Source organism: Geotrypetes seraphini, chromosome 1 (assembly GCF_902459505.1).
Source record: "Geotrypetes seraphini chromosome 1, aGeoSer1.1, whole genome shotgun sequence".
Lineage (NCBI taxonomy): Eukaryota > Metazoa > Chordata > Amphibia > Gymnophiona > Dermophiidae > Geotrypetes > Geotrypetes seraphini.
Window position 1 is genome coordinate 41,019,866 of NC_047084.1, and position 27,107 is coordinate 41,046,972.

The window sequence follows — 27,107 nt, forward strand, 5'->3', positions numbered from 1 at the left end:
CATTGGTAGCGTCCCTTTGTCGCGCTGAGAGTGCTTCGGCCTCCGCGTGGAGGGATGTGAGGAATGCACCGATTCTGGGTTGTAGAATCTTTCTCGTAGAGACGTTCGAGTGTTTTAGCGTGCCTTACAGCTGTCGTTGGTTTTCCCATGGCCCTCTCAGGTGATTGGTCCTTTCAGGAAGTTTTTTTTTCCACTCTCCCACTGTTCTTATTGTGATTCTGTGTTTCTCACTGAAATCCAATGCTAATCTACAAAAAGGGATCTGTGCAGGAACAGATGTTACTGAATACATTTGCTGGGTCCAGTGATTTACTATTTGCACGCCAGAGAGAGCCCGTACTAGGAGCTGCTTGGAACGTTTACTCTTTCCCAGAATAAGGTGGTGGTGCCAGAGGATATCACTCTTTAGTGATGGGTAGCTAACAACATTAGCAAGTGTTATGTTACTAATCGGTATCACTTGTCTGTATTAACTAGCCATGTATTTTCCTGGTTGTGCTTATAGAAATTTCAAATTTGTAACATTATATAAGATATGCTGTGAAGTTTTGTATTTGAGACAGAGAATCTGGTTTCTGGTTATCGCTGTCTCCCAGCATTAACAAAATCTAAAGACCTTGAACCGGACTGTTTTGTGGTACTAGAGAATGATAAATTTTTCCCTGTCCCTGCAGGAACTCAACTTCCCTGCCCCGTTACCATGACTTTTGTCCCTGTCCCTCCCTTCCCCATTCCTGTAAGCTCTGCCTTAACTGCACAAGCCTCGAACATTTTAAAGTGTTTGAGGTTTCTGCAGATGAGGACAGAGGTTTCAGAAATGGGGCAGGAACAGGAAAAGAACTTTACAGGACAGGGTAAAATTTATTCCAGTGTCATTCTCTACTGGTTACTGCTTGGTAAGAAACTTTTTCTGGCTCCCGGTGTGGGTCTTTTTGTCTGGTACATTCAGGCCCTGATTCTGCAAAATGTGTCCCGATTTTAGGCAGCTGTAAGTGTCCTACAGCTGTCTAATCAGCCAATTGGGACGCACTTTTTTTTTTTTTTTTTAAAGCTCCCGAGGCAGGCCACCTATATTAAAGGCGCCTCCAGGAGCCTAGGGAGGCCCACAAGACCACCTAAGGGCCTTAGGCGAACCTAGGCAGCCCTACGCGTCTCCCTAGTAGAGGGAGAGACCTTACAATGTAGGCCAGAAAAATGTAGACGCAGCCGCTATACTTATCGCGGCAAGGGATCTCCCTGCCGTGATAAGTATAGCGGCTGCAGCCGCCTTCCTCCCGTCCCAGGCCCCGATCGCCAGCAGGAAGGTGCCAAACCTCTCCTGCCAGAATGGCGCCAAACCGACATCCCCGATCGCCAGCAAGAGAGTGCCCAACCCCTCCTGCCGGAAGCCTGCCCACCCAACATCCCTGATCGCCAGCAGGAGGGTGCCCTCCTCCGGACCCCCCCCCCACGTTAACACCCCTGATGACCCCCCTAACCTCCCCCCCAACTATCCTCCCCCCCTCCCCAACTAACCTCTAATTGTTGGCCGGCCAGACGGGTCTTGCTGCCGTCTGGCCTGCCTCGTCAAAATGAGGCGGGCCCGGCCCATCCCCGCTAAGCCTAAGGCAGATGGAAGAGGCAGAAAGATGGCAGAGGCTGGAAGGAAGAGAATGATGAGAAGATGAGGAAAGCAAAAATCAGACAATAAAGATAGAAAAATATTTCTATTTGTTTTATTTATTTCTTTTTGCTTTAGGATAAAGTATTATTGCAGCTGTTTTGATAAAGAAGGGGAATCACGAGCAGATGATAGGAATGATAAAGAAGATGCTAGGAATGATAAAGAAGGGGAACACGAACAGATCAGAGAAGGTTATCATGCTGCTGTACCAGGCCATGGTGCGCCCTCACCTGGAGTACTGCGTCAAGCACTTGTCACCGAACATGAAGAAGGACACGGTACTACTCGAAAGGGTCCAGAGAAGAGCAACTAAGATGGTTAAGGGCCTGGAGAAGTTGCCGTACAGTGAAAGATTAGAGAAACTGGGCTTTTTCTCCCTCAAACAGAGGAGATTGAGAGGGGCCATGATCGAAACATTCAAGATACTGAAGGGAATAGACTTAGTAGATAAGGACAGGTTGTTCACCTCTCTAAGGTAGGGAGAACGAGAGGACGCTCTTTAAAATTGAAAGGAAGGAAGTTCATCTTCACCCAGAGAGTGGTAGAAAACTGGAACGCTCTTCCGGAGTCTGTCATAAGGGAAAACACCTTCCAGGGATTCAAGACAAGTTAGACAAGTTCATAATGAACAAGGACGTTCGCTGGTATGACTAGTCTCAGTTAGGGTGCGGGTCTTTAACCAGAGGGCCGCCGTGTGAGCGGACTGCTGGGCATGATGGACCACTGGCAGGGCCGGATTTTCTTATAGGCTAACTAGACTTCAGCCTAGGGCCTCAAGATCAAGAGGGGCCTACATTCAAACTGTTAGCAAAATTAAAATTACACTATTCTAAAAACAGTGAACACTAAAACACTGAACCGAAAATAAGGAGAAATTCTACGCATATGACTAATAAACAAACATGGATAATAAATAAACAAGGATAATAAGAAGTAAAAGGCAAGGGAATTACGAAAATTCATCTGACCCTGATGCCTTAGACCAGTGGTCTCAAACTCGCGGCCCGGGGACCACATGCGGCCCGCCAGGTACTATTTTGAGGCCCTCGGTATGTTTATCATAATCACAAAAGTAAAATAAAACAGTTTCTTGATCATATGTCTCTTTAGCTATAAATGACAATATTATTATTAAGACTTGGCCAAAAGGAAAGATTTATAAACTATGAAGAGTTTTACCTCATGCAAAATTGTCATTTATTTAATAAGACATTAACTATTTTTTCTGCGGCCCTCCAAGTACCTACAAATCCAAAATGTGGCCCTGCAAAGGGTTTGAGTTTGAGACCACTGCCTTAGACGAACTTTCTTCAAGAGATAAATTTAGGATTAAATCATTTATTCCTATATTAGATGCACTAGAATCAAATTTAGGAAGAAGAGCTTCTGTTTATGATGATGTAGTGAAAATATTTTCCTTTCTTGCCGATCTTACATTATCAAAGGTTGAACTTCAAACAGGTGTTGAGCTGTTAATGCAAGAATACCCAGAAGATGTCAACCAAAACCTTACTGAAGAACTATTTCATTTCCACACATATGTGAGACAAATACATAAACCTTCAAAAAATTCCACATTGTCGCATACAGACTTGTATCAAATAATATTCAAAGAAAATATTCAAGTGGCCTTCCCCAATGTGGAATCAATCTTACGGCTGTTTCTCAGTTTAATAGTCACTAATTGTACTGGAGAAAGGTCATTTTCAAGACTTAAAAATATCAAAAATCAATTAAGAAGCACAATGACCCAGACGAGGTTGTCTTCATTGAGTATTTTGTGCATCGAAAATGAGACCTTCAGAAAAATAGATTTTGATGAACTTATAGAAGAATTCTATGTGAAAAAGTTTAGAAAGAAATTCTTCTAATCTACTATTTCGTTTTAAATGTATACTTGGATTGAATCAGTTCTTAAATAAAATAACTATTAACATAAAATTTAATATGATATACAATTTGATATTTTCTTTTTTGTGATCTGGATTTTGTTTGAATAAAATTCCATTTTTGGTTTAGTTTAAGACTTAAAATTCATAATAATTCATACTTAAACTTTAAATGCGAATTATTATGAAATAAATTTAACTGAATTGAATTTGGTTTAATCTTCAATGTATTGAATATATTTAATTTAATTTGATAGAAAATATGATAATTTTTATTGCATATTTTATTTTCATAGTCAAAGATTTTCATTATTTGAATTTTGTTTCTTTGTAAATGTTGTGTGTTAAGTTTGATTAGTTATTGTTATATGGTGCTGAGAATAAATGTCCAAATAAGTGTTCTCGACTTTTTTTAATTTATTATCCGTGTCACATTTTTTATAAAGGTTAGTACCAATAACAACATATTTCATTTAACATATTGATATATATCACAGTAATGATGTATTTTATTATCTCTCATGTAATTTACAAACTTAAAAATGGGAGGTGAAAGGGCCTCTTAAGTGGAATAGCCTAGGGCCTCTTTTCATCTAAATCCGGCCCTGACCTCTGGTCTGACCCAGCAGCACCAATTCTTATGTTCTTATGTACATATTTCTTGAACAGCCTGGTTTTTATTTCCCTCCTGAAGGTTTTTGAAGGTCACTATGGGCTCTTTTTACTAAGCTGCGATAGCGGTTTTAGCGCACAATTAGCACACACTGAATTGCCCCGCGTGCTAGACTTTAACGTCAACATTGAGCTGGCGTTAGTTCTAGCCGCGTAGCGCGGGTTTAGCGTGCTCTAAAAATGCATTTGCTCTCTTTCTATGCCTCTTCCAGAAATTGTTTGCCTCTCCCTTCCATCTCTTCTTTCCCCCCCCTATCGGTGTGGCATCCATCATCTTCCATTCCCTCCTCCAATGTAATGTAATGTAATTTTATTTCTTATATACCGCTTATCCGTTAGGTTCGAAGCGGTTTACAGAAAAAATACATTAAGGATACAATAAAAATAAAATAATTAAGATAGGTACTTAGAAATTCCTTTACTGTCCCGAAGGCTCACAATCTAACTAAAGTACCTGAGGAACAATTAATGAAATAAAAAAAAAATTATAATGAATAAGACAGAGATAGAAATAGAGATGAGATATGAAAATTCCAACAAGTAATTCTATAATGAAATTAATAAGGATTGAAAAGAAAGTAAAAAATAAAAATAATAAATACAAATGGTCTGGCATCTCTCTCCTCTCCTTCCTTTCCCTCTCCCACACCCCCATGGTCGGACATTTCACTCTCTCCTCTCCCTTCCTCCCACTTCCATCAGAATCTGCCCCTTTCTCTCCCTCCAACCCAATTCCATCCAGGATCCTTCCACCTTATGTCTCTCTCCCCTTTCCCTGCACCCCAATTCCATCCAGTATCCTTCCCCTTATATCTTTCCTCTTCCCCTGCACACTAATTCCATCAGCCTCTGCCCCTTTCTCTCCTTCCACCACCCTTCCATACCACCCTGCCCCCTTTCTCTTCCTCCACCACCCTTCTAGGTCAGAGGGGGCCCGCTGTTTATTTTTTCCTTTGGCAACGCAGGCCCCCCAGGAAAGATCGGCAGCGCTGCCCCCCCCCCAGGAGATTGACAATTACACCCTCCCCCTGGCATTGACTTCAACCAACCAGAATAAGTGATGTCGGAGGAGGTGGACCGGTAGATGCAAGGAGTTGCTGCAAGGTCCCACGATGACTGCGTCTGCCGGCTCTGCTTAGGAAAGAAGTAAGTGACTTCGGAGGGGTTGGACCGGCAGACGCAGTCATCGCAGGACCTTGCAGCAACTCCTTGCAACTGCCGGTCCACCCCCTCTGAAGTCACTTATTCTGGTTGGTTGATGTCGATGCCAGGGGGAGGGCAGTGTTGTCGATCTCCCGGGGGGGGGTGTCCAGCACTGCCAATCTTTCCGGGGGGAAGAAGTGCTGCCGGTCTTTCCCGGGGGGCCCACGTTACCAAGGGAAAAAAAAAAATACCTGAGTCCTCTGTTTCATCGGGCCTTCCTGACAACTTCGGGCCCTAGGCATATGCCTACTGAGCCTATTCATTAATCTGGCCCTGCACAAGCCACAAACATGATTTTAAAGTGTTCAAGATTTGTGCAGATGAGAACAGAGCCTACAGGAATGGGACAGGGACAGGAAAAGAACTTGAGACAGGACGGGAAATGAGCTCCCACTGGAACGATCCGCCCCTGTGTCATTCTTTAAGTCAGATCCTCAGACACTATCACCCCAATGTGTTTTCTGACACCCCACTCTATCGGTGTACTTATTTGTCTGCTTAATGTCTCTGACAAGTTTGTCTGTCCAGAACTGGAGATTTTCTAATGCCAGTCAGGTATTATTAATACATTGCTTGGTATCATTACAAATGCAATTAAGAGTATACAAACTCCGTAAATGTTAGTGCTGGTTGCACTTAGATAAGTTGCTTGGTTGTTCCACTTGTTTTATATATGATATGTTTTGATTAAGTGTCTTGGGGAAGTTCCTTGTACCCCCTCCTTCTTATGTTTCTTGTTGTAATGGTTATCAAATGTTTTGGTACAAACTGAGGAGAGGCAGTACAGCCCACTGAGGAAGGAGGTGGAGCTGAAGAAAAAAATATTTGATTCCTTCTGTAACAACTCGTGTTTTGGGGGACTTAAACCCACTGTCAGAATTTGTATGCCATTAACAGAAAGATTATCAAGGCAAGGACCTAATCTTCCTTTATTCCTCCAGGTGGCACTTATATGGCTATTTAGTAGGGTTTTGGTGGGTTCACACTTGCCACCATAAATGTAGTAGATAGAGTTGAATATTGCCCTCCTCCCCCCATATGGTTCAGTACACAACCCATCAGGTATCTCCACACACCTGCTTGCTGCTCTACTAAGCTTCTCTATACCAGATGCTACTATTCTAGAGACAGGTATGAACTGTTTTATTTAGATATTTGAGGGGTGGGAGGGGGTTAGTGACCATTGAGGGAGTATGGGGGGGTCATACCTTCAGGCATCCAGTGATCATCTGGTCAGTTTGGGCACTTTTGTGGCACTTAGATGCTTCTAAAACAGATCTAGCTACAGTCATCTAAGTTCCATACAGGACATCTTGGAGAAGATTCCGTTATCGCCACAAGAAGTCAAAGTTTAAGCATACCCTAAGCCCGCCCATAACATACCTCCCAATATGCCCCCTTGAATTTTGGATTCTTGGCGGCTGAGACACCTCGCAAGACATCCAGAAAGACAGTTTGAAAATCAGCACTTGAATGTCCCAGCAATTTAGAACATCCAAGTGCCAATTTATGATGCTTTTTGGATGTCTTTTTTTAAAAATTATTATTTATGCCCCTAAATTTATCTTAAATGGAAAACTATCTTTAGAATGTTTTTTTTCTCAAAAAAGCATTTTATTTTTTTTTTAATCCAATTTAAATTTTTATCCATCCTGTTTTGAAGAGTTATTGCACTTACAAACAGATACATAAGAACATAAGAACTGCCATCTCCGGATCAGACCTTCGGTCCATCAAGTCCGGCGATCCGCACACGCGGAGGCCCTGCCAGGTGTACACCTGGCGTAATTTATAGTCCACCATATCCTTATATGCCTCTCTTAAGGAGATATGCATCTAGTTTGCTCTTGAAGCCTAGGACGGTTGATTCCGCAATAATCTCCTCTGGGAGGGCATTCCAGGTGTCAACCACTCTCTGAGTGAAGCAGAACTTCCTGACATTAGTCCTGAACCTGTCCCCCCATAGCTTCATTACATGTCCTCTAGTCCGTGTCAAATTGGACAATGTAAATAATCTTCTCTGCTCTATTTTGTCGATTCCTTTCAGTATTTTGAAGGTCTCGATCATATCCCCACGCAGTCTCCTTTTCTCAAGGGAGAACAATCCTAGTGTTATAAGTCTGTCCTCGTATTCCAGTTTCTCCATACCCTTCACCAGTTTTGTTGCTCGTCTCTGCACCCTCTCCAGCAGTTTTATATCCTTCTTTAGGTAAGGAGACCAATGTTGGACGCAGTATTCCAAGTGTGGTCTGACCATTGCCCTATAAAGCGGCATTATAACTTTCTCCGATCTACTCGAGATTCCTTTCTTTATCATGCCCAACATTCTATTTGCCTTCTTTGCCGCTGCCGCGCATTGTGCCGACGGCTTCAGGGTCCTATCTATCAGTACACCCAGGTCCTTTTCTTGTTCACTCTTCCCCAGAGTTGCACCTGACATTGTATACTCGTATTCCTTATTCTTATTGCCTAAATGCATTACCTTGCATTTCTCCACATTGAACTTCATCTGCCATTTCTCCGCCCATGTTTCTAACCGACACAAGTCACTCTGGAGTTTCTCTCTATCCTCCTGCGATCTGATCGCCCGGCATAGTTTTGTATCGTCTGCAAACTTGATGATCTCACTGGATGTTCCTTCCTCCAGGTCATTGATATAAATATTAAAAAGGATCGGCCCAAGTACCGAGCCCTGGGGTACACCACTAGTCACTTTCTCCCAGTTGGAGAACTTCCCATTTATGCCCACTCTCTGCTTTCGGTTTTCCAGCCATTTGCCTATCCATCTTTGTATATCCCCCTCTATGCCATGGCTTTGTAGTTTCCTGAGAAGTCTTTCGTGTGGAACTTTGTCGAACGCTTTCTGGAAGTCCAAGTATATTATGTCCACCGGCTTCCCACTATCAATTTGCTCGTTCACGGTCTCAAAAAATTGGAGTAAATTCGTCAAACATGATTTCCCTTTCCTGAATCCATGTTGACTGGGTTTCATCAAGTCGTGTGCGTCCAAGTGCCGGACTATGCTATCCTTGATCAGTGCTTCAACCATCTTGCCGGGGACAGACGTAAGACTCACAGGTCTATAGTTGCCCGGTTCCCCTCTCGATCCTTTTTTGAAAATTGGGGTGACGTTCGCTATCCTCCAGTCGTCCGGTATCTGTCCAGTTCTGATTGTCAGGTTTGCAAGTTTTTGCAATAACTCTCCGATTTCAACCTTCAATTCCTTTAAGACTCTCGGGTGAATTCCATCCGGTCCAGGGGATTTGTCACTTTTAAGTTTGTCGATCTGATAGTATATCTGGTCTAAGTCCACTTCAACTGTGGTGAGGCTGTCTTCTATTTCTCCTGCAAACACTTTCTCCGCTTCAGGTATTGTTGAGGTGTCCTCCTTCGTAAAGACGGACGCAAAGAAGGAATTTAGTTTGTCTGCGATTTGTTTATCTTCCTTGATGTACCCTTTTCTTCCCTGGTCGTCCAGGGGTCCCACTGCCTCTTTTGCAGGTTTTTTCCCTTTCACGTATCTAAAGAAGGGCTTGAAGTTTTTGGCCTCCTGGGCTATTTTTTCCTCATATTCCTGTTTTGCATCCCTCACCGCCTTGTGACATTTCTTCTGATCATCTTTATGTTTGTTCCAGGCTTCGGTTGTCTTTATGCATTTCCATTTTTTGAAAGAGTCCTTCTTTTCTTTTATGGCTTCCTTCACCTTTATGGTAAGCCATGCCGGTTCTCTTTTGCTCTTTGTTCTCCGATCTTTGGAAATCCTCGGAATGTAGAGATCTTGTGCTTCTGTGATAGTATTTTTCAGTAGGGACATTGATTGGACATTCATTTTTTGCAAAGTGAATTTTTTAAAAAAGATAATCATGAGTATTCCATGGTGCTCTCTAAGTCGCTCCACCTTTACAAAAGCAGGTTTTAGCACAGGAACTCTGAGTGTCAGGATCAGGGCAGAGCATTCAGCGCGCCAGCTGGTGCTAAAAATTCTTTGATGGTTTTGTAAAAGGGGGGGCAAATGCAGCCTATAGGTTTAAAAAAATTGTACTATTACTGTAGGAATGTTTTCACTGAGGGTCCTTTTTGCTAAAGCTTGATACATAATTGCATTAGTATGTGCTATCTACTGTCATGATCCATTAGTTTGTATTGAAAGGGATAAATGGAAGAAAATCTTTTTTTTTTTTTAGATTTGGTGTAAATTACAAAATGCTATTTAATTATTTTTACCTGAGCATTGCAATAAGGAAATACATTCTAAAGGCTTATTTATTGTATTATGGTTCTTCTTAAATTGAATTTAGGCATTTACGTATGAAGGTTCCAAAATCTAATCTTAAATTTTGCTTGTTAGGTGGAAATAAGGACAATATCAGAGCAGGATGTAAAAAGTGTGGCTACCGTAAGTACATACTATAGGATTTTTATTGTGTCTTACATAACTTTTTTTAAATAGTTTGCATGCAGTCTCCTTGTTTAACTGTATAGACTGATTTTACATAATCATAGCCATTGGGGGGAGGAGTTTCATTCATATGTTACTATTTTTTCTTTATTTTCATATCTTTCATTTTGATATGCAGATACATTTTTATGTGTATAAAAATCAACCCAGTAAATATTCAGCTAGCAGTGATGAACATTTTTTATTTTTCACCAATCATTGACTGGCCTGGCTAGTTCCAGATATTTTACGTCATGCCATGTCCTCGGGCACTGACATTGAATATCTTGCTTTCACCTGACACAGGCTGGCTGCAGGGAGTTATGCATGTCCTGACTGAATATCAGCAGAAACCACATAAGGGGATCTGTCAAGGCCTCAAATCCTAATCTAATCTAAGATTTATGAGTTGCTTTGTACCTAATTAAGTTCAAGACGATGTACAATTCAAAAGATATACAATATGCATAGAGTAATATAAGTTATAAGAGTTATAAGAAGACAGCACACTTGGTGGAGATGATGGAAAATACCAAGGAATTGAGTATATTGCAAGGGTTAATAGAGAGAAGCCAGTGGAGGTACAGTTTACACTGTTTGAAGTTATGATGTTCATTGTTGATGAGCATACTACTGTCAATGGAGTTTATTGTCTCAAATAGGAGAGTTTTTAGTTTCTTCCAAAATCTACAGTAATAGGGTTCCACTTTGATGGTTATCAGGAGACCGATCAAGTCTTTGTGCTGATGTAGGTGATAAGTATGTTAAATATGAGCTTGCTGGGTTCTGAATACATTACTGTTGAATGCAATACTTCAGATAAGTACTACTAGTTCTGAATATTTTTTGACTTCAGTAAGTTTTTCTTGTTTTCTAAGTGCCATAGAACCCAGCAAGTGATTACATTACATCACATTACATTAGTGATTTCTATTCTGCCGTTACCTTGAGGTTCAAGGCGGATTACACAAGGAGAGATCTTTCCCCTTTCTGTGAAAGATCAGGAGTGGTGGATTCATTCAACTGCCCTAGGAAGGGTGCTCATTCTAGCTTCCACCTCCTATACTTTCTATAAAAACTGATGCTTCAAAACTGGGCTGGAGTGCACATCTCGACTTCCTTCAGACTCAAAGTCAGTAGTCAGAAGAAGAAAAGGCTCTCCATATAAATCTCTTGGAATGCCAAGCATTTTACTATGCTCTTCAAGCTTTCCGTCCTTGGCTTTACATCAAGTGAATCCTGATACAGAGAGACAATCAAGTAACAATGTTTTATACAAACAAACGGGGGTGGGATTCCCTTCGACTATGCAACTATGCTCTGTCTCTTCACTTACAATCTATATATATTCACTGCAATCTATATATATTCCAGGGGAACAAAATCTAGCAGACTCTCTCAGCAGGAAACTTGATCTTCACTAGTTGGCTCTCAATCCTGTTATCCTGCAACAGATATTCCAACAATGAAGGATCCCCCCTAGGTGGATCTCTTTGCTTCTCAGGACAATGCCCAATGCAGTCACTTTTGTTCTTTCCGTGCAGCTTCATGATCCATAGCAAGAGATGCTTTCTCCATTCAATGGAACTACAATCTGATTTATGCTTTCCCATCATTCCCTCTAATTTACAGAGTGCTGCAGAAGGTTCTCGGGGACAAAGTGCATGTCATACTCACTCATAGCACCTCGCTGGCCCAGACAGATCTGGTATCCACTCCTGGTATCCACTCCTGGCCCAGACAGATCTGGTATCCAATTCCGCTGGGTGTCCATCCGTCTCTTCTGTTCTACCAGAATGGCCAGCTGCTACTATCCAATCTGCGCAGTCTCAGTCTGACAGCTTGGAAATTGAAATCTCACTCCCAATTCAACTTCCACTCTCACAATTAGTGAAAACAGTTCTCCTTGCAGCACGCCAGGAAACCTTACCAGTCCATATGGACACGTACTCAACAGCAAGATCCTCTTAGTGGCCTTCTGGACTATATCTTAACATATCTCCTCCACTTGTCAGATTCAGGTCTCAAATCAAACTCCGTTAGATTTCATTTAGCAGCAATCTCAGCTTATCGTACTCTTGTGAACAATAAGCCATTTTCTCAACAGTCTGTGGTTTCTCATTTCATGAGAGACCTTACTAATCTTAAGTCTCCACTACAGGATCCTTCCCCAGCATGGGATCTCAATTGCCTTGGATCAGTTAATGATGACTCCTTTTGAACCATTGGGATCTGCTTCTATCACGTTCCTTACACGAAAAACGGTTTTTCTCACAGCACTTACATCAGCTTGAAGAGTTGAACTTCAAGCTCTTGTCATATACTACCTTTATCTCCATTTTTTTTTCCTAACAGAGTGTAGCTCAGAACTTATCCTAAGTTTCTTCCCAAATTGGTTACGGACTTTCACTGAATCAAACTATAACTTTACCATCCTTTCCTCCCCCCACACTCTCTCCAGCAGAAGCACATCTCCATTCATTAGATTGGAGAAGAGCATTACTTTTCTACCTTAAAGCAGCGTCTGAGTTACGGAAAACCAACCAGCTTTTCATTTCCTTCAATTCATCCACCCAAGATCAGCTAGTAACAAAAATAACTATATCTTCCTGGATTGCACATTGCATCAGTTTCTGTTACTCTCAAGCTCATATTCAGTCGCCTGGTACTGTTGGAGCACATAAACTATGAGCTACAGCATCCTCCATAGCAAATTTAAAATCAATACCAATTCAGGATATATAAAACTGCCACCTGATCTTCAGTACATACTTTTACTAAGCACTATTGTTTAGACCACTGCTTTGTCTCAATATGTTCGTTTTGGACAGTCAGTTCTAAGAAATTTATTTGCACTATAAAGTCTTATCTTCCACCCAGTAATTCCTTCAGCTTGGGACTCGCCTTCAAGTCTGCCTGCATATCCTCGGCTTGTCTCTGGAGAATGCAAAGTTGCTTACCTGTAACAGGTGTTCTCCGTAAACAGCAGGGGAATGCTGTCACACTTGTCTGCCCACCGTCCCCTCAACTGCATACTCTCTTCATTACTAAGGACAAAACTGACAGGGCGAAGAGAGGAGCTCTAGGAGTAGAGTCTCTTCACATGCCCAGTAAGCTTCAAAGCTTACCATAAGCTAGGGGAGAGCACTGGCTATCAGGCTCAGTCAGAAGACTTCACCTTCAAGTGTGGCTGCATTCCCCTGCTGTCTACGGAAAACACCTGTTACAGGTAAGCAACTTTGCTTTCTATGTGGAACTCCGGTGGTTTAGGGAGGGAATAATATTCTTCCTCCTCACCCTGCTAGAACTTTGTGGGTCTAGAAAATGGCTGCTTCTGCCCTATAAGGAAGGGGAAGCTCCAACCCAATGTTGGAGTCTCATGATTCGGCACTGCTGGAACTCCGGTGGGGGTAAGGAGGGACTGATGTTCTTCCTCCTCACTCTGCTGGAACTGAGTATGTTGTGTTGGAATGAATCTGGCCTAGTATCCTAAATCTGTATGCACACAGTGTTACCGGTCTAGTAAAGTCTCAAATGTTGCAGCTGTCGTACATTCGTTACCATGATCATTTAGGGTCCACATTTCCACAGGCAGTTGAGATCAGCTTGTTGACTCAGGTACTCCAGAGTACCTATTGACCTTAAATCTAATCTAATCTAATCTAAACCTTAAGTTTATATACCGCATCATCTCCATGAGAATAAATCAATAAAGCAAAACCCTAACTCCCAGTTGTAAGGATGGAGGTGATATGTGAGGTGCCCTTACAAACGCCTGGTCCCAGGTTCAATACACTTACAGAAGATTCATTAGGAAGTAAAATCACCCACAAAGACCACTAAGAGTGTTTGCATAAAGAATAGATATATTGTGCAGAGAAAGCAAGATTCATAAAAGTTACAATTAAGCATTACAATTAATGAGAGATATAAGTTTTACAATTACAGAGACTGCTTCTGTGCTCTTGTGAATGAGAGAGAATTGGTGCTGTGAGAACAGAGAGGTAGAGAGAGAAGTAGAGAGAGAAAGGGGGGTGGGGAGTTATGTCCCAAGCTTCAAGTTCCAGAGAGAGAGGGGGGTGTTGCAGAGAGGAGGCTTTTATAGCTTGGAATCTTATCTAATATAATAAAATGATTGGCCGCGAAAACACGAGTGCGCATTCGCGGGTTTTACGTCACCACCTGCTCGCTTAATACGTCACAGCCTCCCTGCTCTACACAAGCCCGACCGCAGCCAGATGACGATCTCCGTTCCTCCTGCCGCCGCCAATCTCCGTTCCTCCTTTGCCACCCACCCCCTTCTCTTCCCCACAGCCTCCCTGCTCTCCACAAGCCGGACTGCAGCCAGACGACGATCTCCATTCCTCCTGCCGCCACCGATTTCCGTTCCACCTTTGACACCCACCCCCTTCTCTTCCTGCGGGCCCGAATGGCGATTCCAGCAGCGTGTGCATCAGTCTTCACACGCTGCTTCGGGCCCTTCTACTGCCCTGATTTGCTCTGCCGCGTCTCTGATGATGTCATCAGGGCAGTAGAAGGACCCGAAGCAGCGTGTGGAGACTGATGCAAGCGCTGCTATAATCACCACGTTTGTAGTCCGGACCGCGGGAAGGGAAAGGGGGGGTAGAGGAAACGCTAATGCTGCTGCACAGGGAACTGGTGGGGGGGGAGGGAAATGGAGGGGGAGGGAATGCTGCTTTGGACAGACAGACAGAGAGAGGAAGGGAAACACAAAGAAAATAAGAAAGACACAGGGGCAGGTGCACAGGGAACTGGTGTGGGGGTTGGGAAATGGAGGGGGATGGAATGCTGCTTTGGACAGACAGACAGAGGGATAAAGAAGAAAGACACAGGGGCAGGGAGATACACAGAAAGACAGACAGGCAAAGGGGGCCAGGGACACAGACAGACAGAAAGGACAGCGGGAGCTGCGTCAGGAGGGGTACGGGATGCGGCAGTGGGAATTTTTCCAATGGGTGCAACTGGGCGGCTGTCGGGAACCTCTGATCAGGGACAGAGCAAGGTAAGCGTATCATAGGGATAAGAAGGAGGAGGGGGGATAAAAAAGGAAGGGATGCCTACTGCTGGACAGGGGGAGAAGGAAAGAGATGCTGATGGACAGGGGGGGTGAAGAAAAAGGAACAGAGGACAGCCAAGGAAAAATAGAGGCAGAAAGAAAGAAAGCGGCTAAGGAGAGAGAGAGAAAGAAATAAAGACAGACACACACACATATGTTCTAGCACCCGTTAATGTAACGGGCTTAAAGACTAGTTCTAAATATAGAATCTATTGAACTTCAATAGAATCTATTGAAATTAAATATCCCTATTCTTTGTAAACTGAAACAATGGTTAGTTTCACCAATCAGGAAGGTGAGTGAGGTGTGCTAGACTGGAGAAGAATAGACGAGTCAAATGTACTTTCCAGTATGCCTCTGACAATAGTTTCTGATTAATCTTAGTTATCTGTGCACCTGGACCCATCCTAAGCATCAGACATTAACACATCTTCTTAACACCTCTCAACCCCTCTTCGCACCTATTTACTGCCAGGTCCTCTAATCATTGATTTAATTTAGGCTGTCTGCAATGACATTCCCTAAGGTCAGACATGAATGATATGATCTCCCATAGGCCTTTGCTGACATTGGTTAGGGCAACCAAAAATGATGATTGCTAGCAATGCTAGGCTGATATCGGTCTTCAGTCAGTGAAGGGGTTTCTGGAAAAGGGACTGTGATAGACTGACTAAATACAAAATAAAAGATAAAAAATGGCATTCATTGACACCTAGTGGTAGTCTCATGGTACAACCACTCGGTTTCAGCCTTCCAAAAAGGGTAAATTGTTTCATAGCAAGGCTGACTACTGCAAGATTACTACCAGGAATCAACAGGCACTATTTTGTACCCAGAGCCAGTTGGGACAGTAGCAGAAGAGGATTACTACTGCTGCACCCTCCCTCTAGACTACAATAGATGGTCCCCCAGGTAAGCCCAAAGGGTGCTTAGGAGGGATCAGGATGAGTAAGAGGCTTTTAGGTATTACATGTGGGGAGGGGTGAGATCAGAAGGGTGGGGGGGGCTGTAGAAAATGACAACTCACCAGTGCTACATGCAAAGTGTATCAACAATAAACGCATTACCTTCTTGGCTGCTACCCTCATCTTTTCCAAAGCAATGCTTCAGTGTTTATATCAAAGTTATATGTGCAATTAAATGCTTGGAGATTTCATAGTAATCTTTGTTATTAAAAAGATATCTTTTCTTCATTATTAATCATTTAGATATTTTGTTGTTTTTCAGCTGGCCATCTAACCTTTGAATGCCGAAACTTTTTACGGGTAGACCCCAAGAGAGATATCGTTTTAGATATCAGCAGTACAAGCAGTGAAGACAGTGAAGAAGAGAATGAAGAATTGGCAAGATCGCAGGCCATAACTGATAACAAGAGTAAGTTACAGCAGTCACACTAACACATAATACTCTGGACTAATTTTCTTTGTTATAAGTATTTTAATGTAAAAAAGGGAGCGTACCCTTTGTTATGTATATTGACTTAGATGCACTACTGAAAATACCCCTCTAAGTCCGATTTGGATGTCCTGAGAAGGATGTCCAAAATTCTGATGCCAAAAAGTCTATTTTCAAAACCGCTAGATGTCTTGGCCATCAGGACATCTAACTTTTTTGGCCATTTTTTGACCACAAAAACGTCCCAAGTTCAAAGCATCCAAATCCAGACCATTTGGGCATGGATGGGGCCTGCATTGTAATGGACTGGCCACACAGACATGCCAACAGCAGTGGGGCACCTTAGAGGGCACTGCTGTGAACTTCACATAAAAGGTGCCAGATGTACATCTCACCATAACCCTCTTATAATTTATGGTGAGCCCCCCAAAACTTAGTATACCAACCTGTCTACCACCCCCAATAACCTAAGGTGGCATCTATATAGCAGAATAATAGGGTTTTGTTGGGCTCACACTTTCCACCATATATGTAGTAGTTCTCACGGCAGCCAATCAACTAGCGGCTCTGCATGGGCAGGAGCAAAGGAAGATTGCTCCTGCGTCTGTTCACTGCTGGACCACTAAGGATTCTAAAGATACGCATGGGAGGCAGGTAAAAATTCTTACAATCAGCTGGGACAGGTGGCATGGATGGGTACAGAGATGGGCAGGGAGGAAGGGGCAACAGAGTGCAGAGATGGGCAGGGAGGGGGGGGCTGGATGTGAAGACTAGCAGGGCAAGGCAAGGTACTGCAGTTGAATATTAACACACCCCTTCCCCCGGTTTATATTCGAGACAACCTTTTTTCCTCCGTGTTTTGGGGGAAAAGGCTACCTTGGTTTATATTCTGGTCAGTTTATATTTGAGTATATATGGTACTCTTATCGATTCTTAACAAGTATGCTCTTCCATACCAACCTACACAGCATTTCACCCTTCCAGAAATCACAAGTGCTCCCTTCCCAAACTCAACATAATCACACCAATCTACTTGTATCTAACTCAACTGTATTGTACTTCAAACTGCTGAACTGTAATTCTAATGACATCTCAATATTCCCTTCTATTGAATGATTACTAAATATCCTAGCTCTGGTTACTACCTCATAGAATACTGCTTACTTCTGTATCGCTTGATAGACCGGTATAGTTCCTTACAGATGGGTATTATACCTCATTGCTACCAGCAGGTGGAGACTGAGATCAAACTTGTATATCAGTACAACTTCACCTCTACTGATCCAGTCTTCCTCAGTCTCCATTAGCAAAATGGTAGGCTAATTTCAGCTCCCCTCTTAGCACTGTTGGATAGTTCCTGGTTCCCCTTTTTGTGCCGGATAGAGCTTGGACGGGTCCTGTTTGGGGATCCGTCCAACCTCAGGGATGTTAAACCCGGCAGGTCTCGTTCTGGGTCACTCCCCCCACCTTCCTCCTAGAGAGCTGCACGGGAACGGGGACGACGGGAATCCCGCGGATTCCCCCTTCGGGTCACGGGGATCCCGTGGGGACGCCCCCTAGGGTCGCGGGGATCCCGTGGGGACGCCCCCTAGGGTCGCGGGGATCCCTTGGGGACACCTCCGAGGGTCGCGAGGTTCCTGCGGGGCTGGATGTATTCAGCCACGAGGCTCGTCTCCCTACCTGCCCTGCCACACACAGCCGAACGGAAGTCTTCCTGATGTCAGCGCTGACGTCGGAGGGAGGGCTTAAGCAAAGCCCTCCCTCCGACGTCAGCGCTGACATCGTGAAGACTTCAGTTTGGCTGTGTAATGCGGCAGGGCAGGCAGGGAAAAGGCAGTGGTACAAGGCGGGGGGCGGTCCGCCTCGGGTGCAGCACAGCCAGCCAGGTCCCCCGACCGACCGACAACAGGCCCGGTCCGTCAAACCTCCCTGCCATGTAGCCGCAAATTTAAATTACTTTCTTACAGCAGCTTCAATACTCCAGCTGCTGTAAGAAGGTAATTTAGATTTGCGGCTACAGGGCAGGGAGGTTTGTCAGACCGGGCCTGTTCTGTTGTCTGTCGGGTGGGTAAGCGCCACAAAGGTAAGGGGCAGGGAGGGAGAAAGGGAGGAAAGGTGGAGTGTAGAGGAAAAGGCACTTAAGGTAAAACTGAGGGGGGAGAAGGACGCTGAAAGCACTGGGGAAGACAAAGGGGTGGAGAAGAACACTGAAAGGACATGGGGAAGATGGGGGGGGAGAAGGACGCTGTAAAGCACATGGGGAAGACAAATGGGTGGAGAAAGATGCTGAAAGGACATGGGGAAGACGGGGGGGAGAAGGACGCTGAAAGGACATGGGGTAGACAGAGGGGGAGAAGGACACTGAAAGCACATGGGGAAGACAGAGGGGGGAGAAGGACGCTGACAGGATATGGGGAAGATGGGGGGGAGAAGGATGCTGAAAGGAAATGGGGAAGAGAGAGTGGGGAGAAGATGCTGGCAGGGAAGAAGACAGAGATGCCAGACTATGGGGGAAGCGAAGGGAAGAAGATGGGTGCCAGACCAATTTGGAAGGGGGAGGCACAGTAACAGAGCAAATGGAAGACGCAGAGAGAAGAGAGACAGTGGATAGAAGGAATTGAATGAGAACATGAGGAAAGCAGAAACCAGGCAACAAAGGTAGGAAAAAAATTCTATTTCTTTTTTTTTTTTTTTTTTTTTGCTTTAGGATAAAGTAGTATATTAGTTGTGTTGATAAAAATTTATAGTGCAGCGACAGGGACGGTATATGTTAACCTCCCTTGAATACCTCCTATTCCAATGTGATTTAGCAAATGTATTTTCCAGGCCCTCAGAGGTGCCACCAACAGTTCAATAAACTTTCATAACTGTTGGATTTATGCCCCCAATCGTCATTGGGTCCCTGGTAAGATGAAAAGTGCAATGCTTTTTTTTGTATATTTTTAGTAAATAAGTTAAATAAATAGTAGAGTTTACTTAATTTGGGTGGTTAGCCAAGAGGGACAGAGTCGCCAACATGTTTCACCCTGTTAAGGTTTCCTCAGGGCACAATCCCTATAACAAGGAACTGACATTAATAATCAATGAAATCGCATGACACCAAGACTATCAGAAAATTGGCTGATAACAATCTCTTACCTCAAAACTATATACTCATCACGACGTGGCCACCCGAAATGTGATCTAAGATGGCCGCGGTGTGTACTGTAGCTACTTAAATATCACAGCTGAGACGTGACGTCATCGGGTCAACCCGGAAGCGCGGAACTAACCGCGTTCCCGGAGAAGCACCCTGCTGGAAAAGGTTCACATTACTAAACCCACTCCTATAATCTTAATATGTTTATAACTTATGCAAAAAGACAGGGAGATACAGTGAGACCTCACCAGAGAGACTGCCATTCAAATTCTAAGTTGAGCCCGTGGGGTAAAACTCTGATGGGTCCAGGTGCCTAAGGCCCCTCCCAGTGCATAGGAAGGGCTTAGGTACCTGGGTCAATCAGAGCCTTAGGCCCCTTCCTGATGCATCTTGGGATGCACTCGAAGGGGCCTAAGACTCTCTGATTGGTTCATGCAAGTAAGACCCCTGCTCTTTATAAAAATGTTTTTTTTTGTTATGATTTGGCATATTAAAAGAACTAAAACCTATTTTTTTTTTTACAGTGCAGAGTATTAATAGATATTTCTTTGAAAATAGATAAGGATGTTTGTAAACTTTGTTTTTAAATTTCAGCAGGTACAAACAATGAAGAGGCAAAGAAGAAACCAAAAAGAAAAGTCAAAGAAAAAAAATTGAAGAAAGAAAGAAAAAGGTATCTTTTTTGTAAGCATCTGATGATGATCTCTCCTAGACTGTCCCCTGCTGCTTTTCAAAAGAAAATTACAATTATTATCTTAAAGGGGCTTAGTTTCACAATTATGATGGTAAAATAGGAGCCCTTTTACCAACCTGCATTAGGCTAAGGCATACTTGATGTAGCTTAAATGGCATACCATGGGATGCACTAACCATATGCTAAAGTATAATTTTTGGAGGGGGGCGTATCAGGGGCAGAGAGTGGGTATTCCTGCACTAAACAGCAGATTTACATTAGTGTGCACTAATTGATTAGCACAGAAATACCGTGTGAACCTTTAGACCCTGATTCTGCAAAGTGCTCCTGATTGTAGGCAGCTGTAGGCGTCCTACAGCTGTCTAATCAACCAATCAGGAGGCACTTTTTCTAAAATTTTAAAAAAAAATGCTCCCCAGGCAGGCCACCTATATTGAAGGCGCTTCCAGGGAGCCTAGAGAGGCCCGCCTAAGCTCGCCTAAGGCTAGGTGGTAGCCTTAAGCGAACCTAGGCGACCCTACGGGTCTCCCTAGCAGAGCAGGAGATGCTTACAATGTAGGCTAGCAAAATGCTGGCCTACATGGTAAGTAGACACGGCCGCTATACCTAATCGGGGCAAGGATCTCCCTGCCGCGATTAGTATAGCAGACACGGCTATGACTGCCAGTCTCCCCTCCCCAACTCCCCCCCCCCCCCGGAAGATCGCGGCAGGAGGGTGGCCAACCCCTCCTGCCGACAAAACCCGGCAGGAAGGTGCTCAACCCTTCCTGCCGATAGACTCCCCCCAGAAGATCGCCGGCAAGAGGGTGCCTAACTCATCCTGCCGAATCCCCCAATGGCCCCCCCCTGAGATCACCAGCAGGAGAGTACCCAACCTCTCCTGCCGGACCCCCCAATGGCCCCCCCCTCCAAAGATCACCGGCAGGAGGGTGCCCAACTCCTCCTACCAGACCCCTCCCCCACGAAAGCCCTCACCCCGGAACCTCTCCTTGGGCTTACCTCCAATTTGGCCGGACGGTAACTCGCACCGTCCAGCCAGCAGGCCCGCCTATAGCGGGAGGGGCCTTAAGCACCTGGACAATCAGGCCCTAGGATCCTGTGGGTTGGGCAGAGGAGGGCGGACCCACCTTATTTGGACGGAGGTGGGCCTGCTGGCTGGATAGTGCGAGTTGCCGTCCGGCCAAATTGGAGGTAAGCTCAAGGAGGGGTTCCGGGGGGTTTGTTGGGGGGGGGTCCGGCAGGAGAGGTTGGGTACCCTCCTGCCGGCGATCTTAGGGGGGTTGTTGGGGGGTCCGGCAGGAGGAGTTGGGCACCCTCCTGCCAGCGATCTTCGGAGGGGGGCCGTTGGGGGGTCCGGCAGGAGGAGTTGGGCACCCTCCTGCCGGCGATCTTTGTGGGGGGCCATTGGGGGGTCCGGCACGAAGAGTTGGGCACCCTCCTTCCGGCGATCTTCGGGGGGCCATTGAGGGGGGGGTTCGAGGAGGGGGTTAGGGTATTTTAAACCCGATTCTGTAACCGGCGTCTGCAATATGGACATTGGTTACAGAATTGGGTTAATTTTGGGCGGGTGTAGGCCCGATTCTGTATAGGATGCCTGGGATGGGCATCCTATACAGAATCCGGGCCTTACTGCCTACAAAAAGAGTGGTGGTAAATGCTCTTATGTAACTTTTTTAAATGGCTGCATATTAATGGCCACACACTCAGAAGCAGGTAATGCAAAACCAGGAATGCTGATATCGCTACGTGAGTGAAACTGAACTTCAAACACCCAACACCCACTAATCTGCGGGTGCCTAATGGGGTATGAATATCATCATGAGTTCACAGGAACCTCGTATGAGGCTAATCTAACAGAAAAATGTTGTGGTATATATGTAACATCAGAAAATAAGCAGAAGTACTTAGCTGGCGAGGATGGGGACAAACTTTTTTTACCACTCTCACTATGTAGGAAGCACACTTATTCAATTATATACACTATCATAGAGATGTGCTGACGCTAGTTTGTGGAGGCTCAGATTCAACAACGCTGTGGACTGCCTTGATTTAATATAAATCCAACAACAGCAAAAAGACCAACAACAAAAAAAATTTGCAAAGAAAAAATTATGTGAAGAAAAAAAGATCTCAGTTTGGCTTCATGGATTTTATCAATAACATTTTTCGTTGTATGTGGAGTTTTTTTTAAACAGTTCTATAAATTCATGACTCCAGTTTTCAGCCAGACCCAAACTGATAAAAGTCACTCAAAGTCCATACAACAACATTTCAAATAGAGAGAGTTATTAAGTCAGGACTTAGCTGTAGCTGATCCTGGCTTGATTGCAGCACTAGTACTGAAATGAATGGTGAGTTCCCCAGCAATCTCTGCCGATGCTCTGCTCCCGATTTCAGTACACATTCAGGTCTCAAACTGCTTCATCCAACAACTCTGTTTCGCATGCTTACTGTGTCAGGACTCAAAAATCCACAAACACATCCCATTAAAAGACTCTCACCGGACTGCTTGCAAAACTTCCAAGGAACAGCGGTTAGACAAACTTTTTCCCCATGTCTTGCTCTAATTAGCTGTCTTTGTTGTATTAAAGAAAATGCTTCTAAAGAGAGTGTGTTCTCTCTCTGTTTTGTGGGTGGGGGGAGGAGTTCTCACAGTTCCTGTCAGTTTTCCCTCCTTAAAATCCATTTAAAATTGAGTCTGACCTCTGAACACTCTCTTCACACCAGGTTGCTTCAAACGTAGCTCCTGCTTCCCACTTATGGGTAGACATATATTATTGGTACTACATACTTGCAATGAATATAACTGTGCTTCTTATTGTAGGTCTCATTCAAGTGACACTGAGGAGGAAGAACAAAAATCCAAAAAGAAGAAATACCAAAGGAGAGAGAAGAAAAGGAAAAAAAAAGGTGAAATCTAAGAAAGGAAAGCACCACAAAAAAAGACAGAGTAAAAAGCAAGAAAAATATTCTTCATCATCATCTAGTGGTTCTGAATCTTCTGATAGTGACTGAGTATTTTGAGTACTTCACTTTCCTACCGTCTGCCAATTACAATCATTAAACTATGAAATATTTTCTAATTACATTTCGAGTTTATTATATATTTGATATCCCACCTATCATTACGTCTAGGCAGTTTCTTATAGTATAATTGCTACTGACTTTATAAGGAAAGAGATCTTATCAATTTACATAAACACCAAATTTTGAGTGTTTTCATGTTTTACTCAGGTTATGTAATACTCCCTTTGTAAATTATTGTGTATGGGATTTTTTTTAGGGGGGAGGGGTTATCTGTGTAAACCTCACTCTTGTCAATACATTCCATTAATATAAAACACTGATTTCATCATATGTAATCTGTCTATTGTGTTAGAAAATGTGGGGAACTTCATTGTTTTCAGTTATAATGTTCTGGTTGAAAGGGAATTATGAAAAACATTGTCTCTGAAATCCTTTTGTTGTCATGTTTTAATAAATCTAGCAGGACATTCAGTTGTTCAGACATTTTTTTCATTACATAGATAAGGAGTAGTTCTTTAGCAATCGCACCAGGTCAGTTCAGAAGCTGCAGGTGTTATGTCCATCAGTCAGCAGGTAGAGAAGTATTTACTGTCTCATAAGGAGATGCCCACAAGTCTTTTTCTATCTCCAGCAGGTGGAAAGTGGTCTGGAGCGTAGTTCATGGATTGAAGGTTCATTGATTAGCTCCTTATCCATTGCCTAACTGGTTTCTACTTGAGCTGAGAGTGTCTAAAGCTATGAGCTGCAGAGGGTACACCTGGTAATCTGGCACCTCTTCACCCTGTGGATATTCTTTCAAGGTTATTTCTTTCTTGATATACAGTCCATTGATTCAGCCATCTGAGTGATTCAAAAGGGTTCACAATCTAGTCAGGTACTTTTAAGTATTTTCCCTCTCTCTCCCAGCGGGCTCAAAATCTAACTATGATACCTGGTGCAATGGAAGGTTAAGTGACTTGCCCAAGATCACAAGGAGCAGCACTGAGATTAATCCTGCAAACTGAAGATGCTGAGGTAGCAGTTTTGACTACTGAGAGAAAAAGGGTGCAGCTGCTCAATGGTTTGATCAGTTTTGTGAGAGATAGACTATATTTTATAGCCTTACTGGGTCAGACCAATGGTCCATCTAGCCCAGTATCCCGTTTTCATGGAGGCCAATCCAAGTCACAAGTACCTGGCAAAAACCTAAATATTAGCTTCCCCCCTCTCTGTCTCAACAGCAGACTATGGACTTTTCCTCCAGTAAACTTTTTTTTTAAACAGCTACATTAACCACTCTTACCACATACTCTGGCAATGCATTCCAGAGCTTAGCTATTCTCTGAAAAAATATTTCCTCTTATTGGTTTTAAAAATATTACTCTGTAACTTCATCGAGTGTCTCCTAGTCTTTGTAAATCTTAATGCAGTAAAGAATCGATCCACTTGTACCCGTCTACACCACTCAGGATTGGGTTTTCCAAGCTGTAAGGGATATATTCCACATTTTTTAATACTTGGGAAAATCAAAACTATGTGTGGTGTACGCCAGATATGGAACATTATGGCGCTGGAAACTTGATGCCTGATGTAAAAGAGGAATTTTTTAAATGGTACAAGAATAACCAGCATAAAACATTTAATTTGGAAAAAGAGCTGTCTTATTACCGTTAACAGGATGTGTCTATTTTGCGACAAGTTCCCTACCCAGCTGAAATCATGAAAATAATGGGGAAAGATGTAATTGTAGGGCGAAATGGTGGATCAGAAATTCTATTGAGTTGGTCAGACCCTTTCCAGTATATAAACCTCGCATCTATTTGTATGGCTATGTTCAGATTTATGTTTTCAGAGCCCAAGTGTAACAGGCTGGGTAGGATTTCCAGAAGAGTTCAGCACACACACACACACAGCCAGGACGCACTTTGCATATGAACATAAGAATAGCCTTATTGGGTCAGACCAATGGTCCATCAAGCCCTGTAGCCTGTTCTCACAGTGGCCTTTCCAGGTCCCTAGTACCTTGTCCAAAACCCATGAAGTAGCAACATTCCATGCTACCGATACAGGGCAGAACAAAAAAAGTCTCCACTCATCCCCCAAAGGGTAGTGGGGGCAGGGCCAGCTGGCACTGATATCTACAAATAAATTTGTGAAAGTACCTGATGGGATGAGTGCCTGATTGATTTGTCACTGATATTTATTGATTGATTACTTTTTGCACAATTAGCACTTTTTGTTTAGTGCACTTGAAACACTCAGTTGTTTAACTTGGACAATCACACACCTCATTCTCCTGGCTGGTGGAAGCTGGCTTCCCAGGACTCTGCTTCAGCCCATGGCGAGTGAAGTCTGGCTTCCTAGGGCTCTGCTTCAGCCTAGAGCTAGGGAAGTCACACAACTCCATGTCCTCCCAGGGTTTTGCCTCAGCCCACAGCTAGGAAAGTAGTTAGGGTGGTTTGACTTCTCAGTGCTCTGCTTCTCTCTTCTTCCCAGGCTCAGTTTCAACCCTTGTGGCTAGTGCCAGCTGACAGTCTCTCCTTTATCTTCCAGGGACCTCTCTGACTCACCACACTCTAGGGCAGTTACACTCCTCCCTGCCTGAGACTGCCCCTGTGACTCGGCAGGCTTGCCCTTCCACTACGTTGGCTTACTATGGGGTATCACCCCCTGCTTTCCAGTGGCCTAACTGCAGCTTCAGTGAGGGAGAACCCATTACTCCCTCACACCAAGACAGTGACACTCATCCCATCAGATAACTATCACAGATAGTAGTTGTATCAAGAGGCCACACAAGATATACAGATCACGCATGCTCTGAATGGGGAGTGAATTTTGAGATCCACACCATTGATCAGCAGGTTTTCTTAAAAAAAAAATAGATCACTGTAAATGTTCCAACAGCTCCACCTTGTAACTAGATGTTGTAAAGTGGGACATCGCGAGCTCCTATATCTCTAACCTCAAGATGTCTGGCAGTATCTTTATAAAACAGACCACTTTTAAACAGTGATTTGGGGGCTCCTTTGCCATAATTGAGGAGTAGCTCTATGAAGGCTCTATAGGGGTAGCAGTTCTGGCTAATCAGCTGGTCCCCAAGGGTGACATGCAGTTGGCTAAAAATAGATGCAATCAGGTAGTTTACCAGGGCTACTTTGGCTCTTGCATCAATACTGAACCATCTTCCACAATTGTACAGGTCAGGTACAAGAGAGTGCTACTTAAATCAATGTAGTCTTCCCTGTATCCAGCTATGTAGAAGTCAAAAGGAGTTAGCTTCTGCGACTTGTCATCTTTGGGTTTCTTTCCTTTAAAAGGCTTGGGAGGTCTTTGCAGTAACCCCTGAGGCTTGTTCCTCTTTCTTTTAACAGCTCTTCTAATCACAGCCAATCCTTACCCAGTCTGCTTTGCGGAATGGTTAATTTTATTTAGAACGGCTGTTGCTATTATGACCCATGGGATCTTTGGCAATGTCTTTTGCGGCGCCTTTCACGTAGTTTAATCATCTCAAAACCCCTTCTCAAAAGCAGTATTGCTTTTCTGAAGAGATTACAAAATATGCTACCCACCCCTGCTCTGTACATGACTGGGGTCCCATGATATTCTGAAAGCCCATAGCTGGCTTGTATTGTATAATTTTTGTATGTTTTGGGGTCTCCCTAGTTTAGTCGCCAACATTTTGATAAACAGTCTTCTGGGGGTGCAGATGAAGCTTAAGGATTATCTTCCTTTAACTAAGTGAGATGTCGGTGTCAATGTGATGATTGTTCACAGAGACATAGGCCCTCTTTTACAAAGATGCGCTAAGTGTTTTAGCGCGCGCTATATCAACGCATACGCTAATGCTCCCATATGATAACATGCACGTGTTAATGTTTAGTGCGTGATTAGCGCGTGCTAATATTTACTGCGCAATAAAAAGCATAGCACA

General features: G+C 43.7%; 1 protein-coding gene across 1 annotated transcript; it reads left to right on the plus strand.

Moving 5' to 3' along the window:
• On the plus strand, positions 1 to 23,668 carry SREK1IP1 (SREK1 interacting protein 1). The gene is given in 6 exon segments (XM_033930344.1): positions 1 to 160; positions 9,776 to 9,823; positions 16,170 to 16,316; positions 20,071 to 20,149; positions 22,995 to 23,076; positions 23,078 to 23,668. Coding segments are annotated over 6 exon segments (477 nt in total). The 5' UTR covers positions 1 to 147; the 3' UTR covers positions 23,186 to 23,668.
• The last annotated feature ends 3,439 nt before the right edge of the window (positions 23,669 to 27,107 follow it).